Source organism: Branchiostoma floridae, chromosome 7 (genome assembly GCF_000003815.2).
Source record: "Branchiostoma floridae strain S238N-H82 chromosome 7, Bfl_VNyyK, whole genome shotgun sequence".
NCBI lineage: Eukaryota > Metazoa > Chordata > Leptocardii > Amphioxiformes > Branchiostomatidae > Branchiostoma > Branchiostoma floridae.
The window spans coordinates 2157983-2167181 of NC_049985.1; the positions used below are offsets into that span (position 1 = coordinate 2157983).

The 9199-nt window shown below is 40.4% G+C and overlaps 1 protein-coding gene across 1 annotated transcript in view; it reads left to right on the forward strand.

Annotated features, from left to right (window-relative positions):
• The window catches only part of LOC118419281 (kinase D-interacting substrate of 220 kDa B-like), a 60005-nt gene extending 53579 nt beyond the window's left edge, over nucleotides 1-6426 (forward strand). Inside the window, exons 28-32 of the mRNA XM_035825628.1 lie at nucleotides 2266-2379; nucleotides 3464-3547; nucleotides 3814-3897; nucleotides 4502-4716; nucleotides 6391-6426. Of these exons, the coding sequence (XP_035681521.1) occupies nucleotides 2266-2379; nucleotides 3464-3547; nucleotides 3814-3897; nucleotides 4502-4716; nucleotides 6391-6426 (533 nt within the window). The remainder of the gene's footprint in view (nucleotides 1-2265; nucleotides 2380-3463; nucleotides 3548-3813; nucleotides 3898-4501; nucleotides 4717-6390) is intronic.
• Nucleotides 6427-9199: the final 2773 nt, after the last annotated feature.

Sequence of the window (9199 nt, forward strand, 5' to 3'; positions counted from 1 at the left end):
TTTCTGTATCTTGCTCATTGACAACTTATAACCTCTAATTATCCTACATGTATACATTTTATATATCAGCACTGTTTATACTTTGTCCCCAGAACACCATGAGAATCCTTGCCCCTTGCACCACTCCCACTCCTCAGCAGAAATGCGCATGTAGATAGATAGTATGGTGATAGTAAACATATACATTTGTATATTTCTGTATCTTGCTCATTGAAAAACTTATAACCTCTAATTATCCTACATGTACATGTACACTTTATATATCAGCACTGTTTATACCTTGTCCCCAGAACACCATGAGAATCCTTGCCCCTTGCACCACTCTCACACCTCGGCAGAAATGCGCCTGCACCAGTCCCACTCTTCAGCAGAAATGCGCATGCACCAGTCCCACTCTTCCGCAGAAATGCGCATGCACCGCCGCCACACTCCCTCCCCTATGGGTTACAGAACTCTCTCTCCTTACTCACGCCAGCCGCCCGCCTTTGCTTCTCCGACAGGTACATGTTGTATAGCGTGCTGTGTGCAGGGTGAAGTTTTCCTGTGTTTTTGTTTTTTCTGTTGTGGTTTTTGGATATGGTTTAACTTTGGAACAAAATTTGATACTTGATCATGTACAATGTACATGACTTGTACATCATTTTCTCACAAAGAATGCCTCATGTGTGCGATGAAGTTTTCCTGTACTTGTTTTTTGCTGTGGTTTGGGATCAGGTTGAACTTTTGCACAATACAGTATTTCATACCATCTATCCCACTATCCTAACTTCATTTTTCTCACAAAGAATGTTTTGTGTGGGGTGAGGTTTTCCTGTATTTGGTGAACTGGTATTATTGGATTGAACATTGATTTTTAATGAAAACAATCCTCATGTACTTTATCTATTTCTTACTACCGGTATAAAATGCTTCATCTTTCTCACACTCAACAGTAATTTCTTTCACTCATCACTAATCCTTCATCTTTCCTTCACAAGGATTGCAGTGATCTTTTTCTCTCCATTTTAATACATACATGCATAGAGTGCTTGCGTGTGCTTTGAAGTTTTGAGAAGAACTTTCTAGAGGACTCTATTAGGTTTTTCTGAAGCACCTTGCAACAACTCTACCCTAAGAATAAACACCCAGACTATCATTTTGGTTTGGTTTGTGTTTGTGTGTGCATGTGTGTGTTTGTCTGTCTGTCTGTGTCTGCATAAGTGTGTGTTTGCATGTGTATGTGCATACATGTGCATTGCATGTACGTGTGTGTGTGTGTGTGTGCATGTGTGTGTGTTTATATATATGTGTGTGTATGTGTGTGTGCATATATTGTATGTGTATACATGTATGCTTAACCTTGTTGCCTGTGTTCTTCCACTTCTATTCTTGTGTTTGTAGCTTCTTACCTCCACAAACTTAAAAACTTATGTTTAACTTTGTAATAACTCAACACATCATTGATCTGTTGTCTCTGTCTCCCCACTTCCTTTCTCCACCATTTCCTCCTGTCTGCATTGCACACATGTAAGACATACATGTATATAGAGTGTAATTGTATGCGGAGGAATGTGTGCAAGACATTGAGAGGCTCAGCGCTTCAATCATGTACCTTCTTTCTTCCATACACCTACAGACTTGTGTGTCCACCTTTGTAATAACTTTTGATCATCCTGTTGTCTCTGTCTCCCCACTTCTGTCTTTTCTTTCTTCCCCACCATTCCCTCCTGTTTGTGTTGCACACATGTAAGACATGCACAACAAACTATGTGGCACAGCACCTTACAGATGCAAGGAAGTGTATGTGTGAGCCATGTACAGTACACAACGTACAAACTGTATATGTGTCTATCTTTGTAATAACTTGTCACTATTTATCTGTTGTCTATGTCTTCCCACTTCTGTCTTCCTTTCCCTACCACCCTGTCTGTGTTGCATACATGTAAGACATGCACGATGAAGTGTAATATGGGGCACTGCGCCATACATACGCAAGGAAGTGTATGTGCGAGCCACGTACAGTACACAATGTACAGACTTGTGTGTTCACCTTTGTAATAACTTTTGATCATCCTGTTGTCTCTGTCTCCCACTTCTGTCTTCCTTTCCCCACCAATCCATCCTGTCTGTTTTGCACACATGTAAGACATGCACGATGAAGTGTATGTATGAGGTACAGCACCTCACATACGAGAGCAAGTGTTTGTGTGAGCCATGCACAGTACATGTGTGTAAGACACACAGTGACTGACAGCTTCTGAGCTGAGCGTTGGTCTTGCCACGCAGATCTGTACGAGACCCAGCTGGAGGCCATGTTGGAGGGGGGGCAGCACAGTGGGTCATCCCATACACTCGTGAGCGTCGGCAGTGTGGCTGCGGCTGGAGGGGCTCCCGTACAAGGTGTGTTTTAAAGTACAAGTTTATTCATTTTTGTATTAGTACAGCTGAAGCATATGGTATCCTTGTACATGTACCAGTCAAGGCTGCTCCATTAAAAGTAAGTTATTATAAAAGGCTAGCCATGTTGGAGGGGGGGCAGCAAAGCGGGTCGTTCCACACGCTCGTGAGCGTCGGCAGTGTGGCTGCGGCTGCAGGAGCTGCTGTGCAAGGTGTGTACAACATTTACTGCAAACCTTTCTTTTCCCTCGTTTATTCAATTTGAAGGATTATGCTGCTTTAGCTCCAGTTTGAGGAATAAATATTTGTGTCCGCCAAACGTAATCTCGTCTCAGACCACATCTTTTTTCTCCTGGTGTCGGCAAAAATTCATGAATTGTAAAACACCTTTTTGCGGAGCAAAAAAGACCTGAGTTAACTTGTCTCTGCTTCCGTGGCAGAGACTGTCATTCACATATGGGACTGTTAAGCCATAGCTGATTACCATGGTCACTATTGACCAATCGAGGCCATTTGAAGCTCCATTCTAAAAGAACCTGTGAATGAAACAAAATGAAAATGTAACACAAATCCATGTTTCATCCAGATGACAGCTTTATGCATGCATTAACTTGAGTTCCTCATGATTTTATTCAGGACTGTTGATGAAAACAAACATGGCTCAATTCTGCATAATGAAACAATTAAAAATTTGTTTGAAGTTTCGGTATGACAAAGTAACGGGACCCTCCGTTACATGTATATATAGGAAAATATAATATTAAAGAATGTCTAGATGCTAGAAATCTCTCCAATGGTTGAAAAAGACCATTTTCATCCCATACTATGGGCCCTTGTATCTAGTAGTTTAGCCTCATAGAGCTGTAGTTATATAGAGTAGATACCATGCCTTAATTTGCACCTTGTACAATTGTTGTACAATGAAGTTATTACATCTTTGTATTCCCCAGCAGCACTACTAGAAGTGGTGAACCCCATGTCCAGCAGCAGGACATCCCTGCACAGCGTATTCCATGTATCTGTGAACAGTTACGATTCCATCCTCCCAAATAATTGTGAATGATATGAAATGAAATTTATTCCCCAGCAGCTCCACTAGAAGTGGTGAACCCCATGTCTGCCAGCAGGATGTCCCTGCACAGCAAACTGCCCTCCGTACGCGGCAGAGACTGTCATTCATGTATAGGACAGTTTAGCCTTCGCTGATAATGCTGTTAGGATTTTATAATGGTGGTCACTATCAACCAATATGAAGCCCTACGTCCATCTTTTCAAAACCACTGTGAATGAAACGAAAAATCACAGATACTTATATCTCCAGACGACAGCTCCGTGCATTAGCTTCACATTTTTATTCAGAACTGTTCATGAAAACAAACATGGCTCACTTCAGACAATACTACTGTTAATGAAACGAAATGTGCATGTATTCCCCAGCAGCTCCACTAGAAGTGGTGAACCCCATGTCTGCCAGCAGGATGTCCCTGCACAGCAAACTGCCCTCCGTACCCGGCAGAGACTGTCATTCATGTATAGGACTGTTTAGCCTTAGCTGATAATGCTGTTAGGATTTTATAATGGTGGTCACTATCAACCAATATGAAGCCCTACGTCCATCTTTTCAAAACTATTGTTAATGAAACGAAATGAAAATGTATTCTCGACATATAGGACAGTTTATGCTGTTAGGATTTTACCACTATGGCCACCATTGACCAATGAGGGCCATATGAAGCTTTAACTGAAACAAAATGAAAATGCGCCAAAAAACGTTACTCAAGCAACTGGATATGGTTTTGGAAATGGTCAGACGTTTTGGATAGAATCCACTATCCTTCGTCAATGACACTGAAGTGACCTGGAAGAAACAGGTCTTTTATACTCTAACTATGAACGAAGACAATTTCAGTCGTCCAGTAGGAAACGTTATAAGACAATTCAGACTGAAGACAATTTGGATTCCAAATGGAACAAAGGTGAGGCTAAGTCAAGCTGAAGACAATTTGGCTTTCAAAGGACATAGTTCATGCGAATGAGTCAATTAGGATAATGATGGCATATCTTATTACCTGGATGTCTAACCTACATCAACGTAAAATGAAAATGTACACATATTCCTCCACAGCCCCACTAGAAGTGGTGAACCCCATGTCCGCCAGCAGGACATCCCTGCACAGCAAACCGCCCTCCTTACGCGGCTCCAGAGTCTCCCTGCTGAACCAACAGGAGGCCAAACGCAGCCCGTCCCCCCTGCCGCACCAGAGCTCCACCACCACCACCCCGCTGACCCGACCGTCCGCGCTGTCACTACGGACATCCCTGCACAATATGCAGGTCAAGGTATGCTGTGATGTTTCGTATCTATTTTGTATGTTGCATGTCTTTGTACAATTTATAGTTTTTATGTTTAACTACCTATTGCTTATGCCATAGTACCACACACGTCCAGGGCTATCCAGCTAGCTTGAGGTTGTTAAAGGGCTTCTATTGTGGCAATCACAGGAAAGAAACAGAGCCAGAGGTTTTGAGTACGCTCATCACTATCCATATTGTACCCCTATGAAAGTACAGTACTGTACTTGTTCTTTTGCAGAGTCTAGCAGTTACTCTAACACATCTGCTGTTACTTTAACAGCATATCAATTAAAACGCCTCATCTCTTGTGTGAGTAGATTTGAAAATGAAAACCTACCAAGATATAGGTATAATTAATACATACAGGAATTTGAATGAAGGTCTGGAACTTACTGATCACTAACAGTTTTGCAGCTGGCTTACAAAAAAATGTATGTTGCCCAAAGACTGCAGTACTTCACTTTTCTGCAAGGAGGCCCTGCAGATATACAGTAGAAGCCGCTTAATTGCACGGCCTATTTGCCAGTGAATTTCGTGCAATTATCCGACTGGTGCAATAATGCGAAGTTATCTAGCTGGACCACACTATTTTGGGATCTTAGGATTCCGTGCAGTTAACAGAAGTGTGCGTTTATCCGGTGTGCAATTAACTGGCTTCTACTGTACATTGTATTTTATGGTAAAGGCACACTTTTGAAGAAGTACATGACTTTGTACAGACTGAATACATCTTGCATACAGTATGCTGGCTGATATTGCCCAAGCTGACATCTAAGTACCTTCAAGGATGTGTAGAAGGGCTTCAAGGACTGTGGTCTGGATGATTTTACATCCAGCAAGGCAGCTACATGTACCAACAGTTTCTACACAGCCACCGCAACCCATATATCAAGATTATGGCTTCACAGTAGTACATGTATACACGCACAATGTACACGCACTATTCTATCCATGGCTTCCTGCTGATCATTTTCTATTTGAATGTGCAGCATTGTTTTTTCACGAACCACACCCAAATATTGTGACCATGATAGATGTTTTATTTTGGGTTTATCTAAAGCCATTGATATTGATTGACATCACACCCATTACAGCTCAAGGAAATCTGAACTATAGATCAGTGTTTATTGCATTGGTTTGTTTGTTATTCTAGCATTGTCAGTCAAAAAAAGGGAGTTTTTTTACAACATTTGAGTCTGAAGAGACCATTACCTTTTACCTAGTTCGCTAATGGTGTATACATACACATAACACATTAATGCCAAACGCAGCATACCATCGTTTGGGACATGTATGTCGTAGCATGGGTTTATGATGAAGGATCTATTACACACACGACTGACTGCACCAGAAATACATACATGTACCTGCTGTGACTGGTATTCAGCACTTGGAGGCATGCCATCTATATTGAAACGACTATTTGTCAACCCCCTCCCTCGTCACAGTCAAAACACTGTTACAGTAGAACCGTTTGCCTACTACATCTTGCTTATGTATATATGTGTATGCCAAGCAAATGTTGTGCTGTTATTTGCATCTTTGTACCATACGTTATATAATGTCTTGCAGACCTGGGTAAGGTGCCTGACATTGTACAAAAAATTTGATATGGTCTCTAGTTTAGAGACTTAGTCTACATTCTGCTCATTTTTTCAGGAGGCACTTTTTCCCATAGATGCCCCACCCTACTGATTTTTATTTTATTTTATTTTGCCATTTTCTTTTGGTAAAATAATGTGCTTAAAGTGACCTTAAACAAAAATATGCCTCTTATTCTTAAAAGTACAGCCAACACATCCCAAATTCAATTAAACAATGAGTGGGACAAAAAATCTGGCAACAGCTTTGAGGGAAATGTTCAAAACACCGCCAAAAATGCTCTAAACACGCCCGACTGACTCATAATATAGAGATTAGGAGACCTGCCATCAGGTTACCTGGGGACCGGTTTTAACCTGTTCTCTCTGGACCCTCCCCAGACATGCAGGCTCCACTGCCACCACTCTTATTGATCATCCTGCCTGATAACTCAGTCTGATCTAACCTGTATCGATAAGTACACGTCCCAACTCAAACTTGTTCCAACGGTGGTAAACACGTTCTCATTGATTATTCCATAAATTTTGTTTTATAATGACTGTTTTGAAGACACATGTGGGAATGTTGTCGAAGACATCAAGAACATTTGGTCAGGAGATAATCACAATGATCGTTTCATAACAAAGTTGATTTGTATACACATGTAAATTCCGCCTATTTGTAGAGTCAGAACAGTGCCTTTGTTTAAATTTTCCTCATTCTAAAGTGTCTACTGCTAAAATCATACATCATTCTCCAAATGGTTGATAAATATCACAAGGCCAAGTTTCCTTGACAAAGATGAAGCATGAAAGTGATGATGGAAGACGGTGAAATCCCCTAAGATTACAGCTGTCAAATCTGCCCTTGAAATTGGCCTTCAAAAGACAACTTCAAGGATAAAGCTTGATTAGATGCCCTTGGTCAAGGGAAAAGGTGTATTCTGTATCTGTGTCTGTATAGCCAGTATGCAAACTTGTAACAGTCCTGCAGTGTAATATGCTTTACATGTTTTACTGAACAACCTGTCATCACACCTTTCCGCTGCACATCTACAAATGTAGCTGAAAGCATCTGTTTAAATCAATCTAGAGAGGATATTCTCTACGACAGTTGTGCTTAGTAGTTTATTTCACTCTACGATACTTGGATAGAGACAAATTTTTTAACACCTCATGCGATCGGGGTTGATAATGCTGGTATTTGAGGTATCAGTTATTTCGCTTGGGCCTCTTCATTGGTCTAAAGGATCTATCCATGACTTTATTAGTTAGAAGGGAGTTGGACAAACTTGATTGCTATAGACCATTCTGTAGGAGATAGATCATTTGACCTCTTGGTTCGTTCACAGCAAAGCTATTTCCATTGATTTTTTTTTCATAAAATCAAATGAAAGTCAGAAAATCTAATGAAAATAAAGAAGAGCATAACTGACTATTCATTTAGATTTTCCTTTTATTTTCCGTGCAATAGTTTACATGTAAGTGACACAAGTCATATACGACACCTTCCAAATCATGTTAGGATGCATTTCTCTATAATCCAACAACACACAAGAGGAATTAGAGGATGATTTTATACTCTCTTTACGTCATACAGTAGATGTCCAATGCCTTCTGGGAAGCAGTAAACTAGATCTTCTTCTTTGTCTGAGCTGTTTTACACGTACATGCTGCGTGGTGCGTGGGTTGTACTTGAACATGAGCCCAGTTAATGTTGTACCCAGATGAAGTTCACAGAATACTAATGATCTATCCGCGACCCCCTTGCACAACAGTACAGTGTAGTTCGGGTGTAACGCTAGTTCACCTTTATCCGCTGGGTAACCTTTATCCGTTGTATATAAAATCAGAGTATTGGGGGATATCAAGTCGACTGACGGCTGTTTGAGACTGGAATGCTATGACAAAAAAAAAGCAATTTGAAACCAATGTCCGTCAACTAGATATCCCCCAATACATCATTTTTATAAACAACGTATATAGATTACCATGTGAATAAAGGTGAACTAGCATTATAGTAGTGCAGCATAGTAAGAGATAGATATTATTCTCTGCACATCAGAGAGGCAGAAACTGTGCCAAATGGTAAGAGGAATAAGTTCTTGTGCACCCTACCACAAAGTCTTAAACTTCAAACCTTTTACTTTGTGATCCTTGACCACGTAAATCCCGATAGGCAAAAAAAAACTGTGTTCTGTCACGTTTGCTGTACCCTGCCATGAGTCATCCTCCCACTATGTGACATTGCCGATCTGTGTGGGAGTAAAGCTCACATTTGATGTGACTCAACAAGAAAAAAGGATTATCTTGATTTGCAAGTCAGTTTCAGCATTACTTTTATGGACGATTTACAGTACGGGACCAGTGCTTTAAAACCATAATAGTTATGAGTATGTAACTATGAAAATGTCCATTTAAGTGTAGTGTGCTACTTATACACACCATAATAAAACATGTAACAAACTTTGACCATCCAAATTGTTGACAAAGCACGTATGAGAATTTTTGCACACTGCAATGTTGCAAATGGCCAATACTTTGCAATTTAGAGAAACCTTTTGCAAGCACTCAAACCATTCTTCGTGCCTACTACAACATACATGTACATGTAATCTTTACAAATGTTGTTGCGTTGCCTTGCATTTTATAATACCAAGCCTGACATTTTTCTACCCCGCAAAGTTGTCTATACAGATCTATATTGATTTTTTTTTTCACTGCTGGCAATCAAGACAACAATCTGCAAATTACGGATTACAGGTGGTTATTTTGAGCCCTAAATAGGCTTTTTTTAGGTACGATGCCAAAGTCATTATGTTCATATCAATATGAAGCTACAAAAACAAAGCTGTAAATGTCAATAGACTCAGCAAGAACAAATCTCT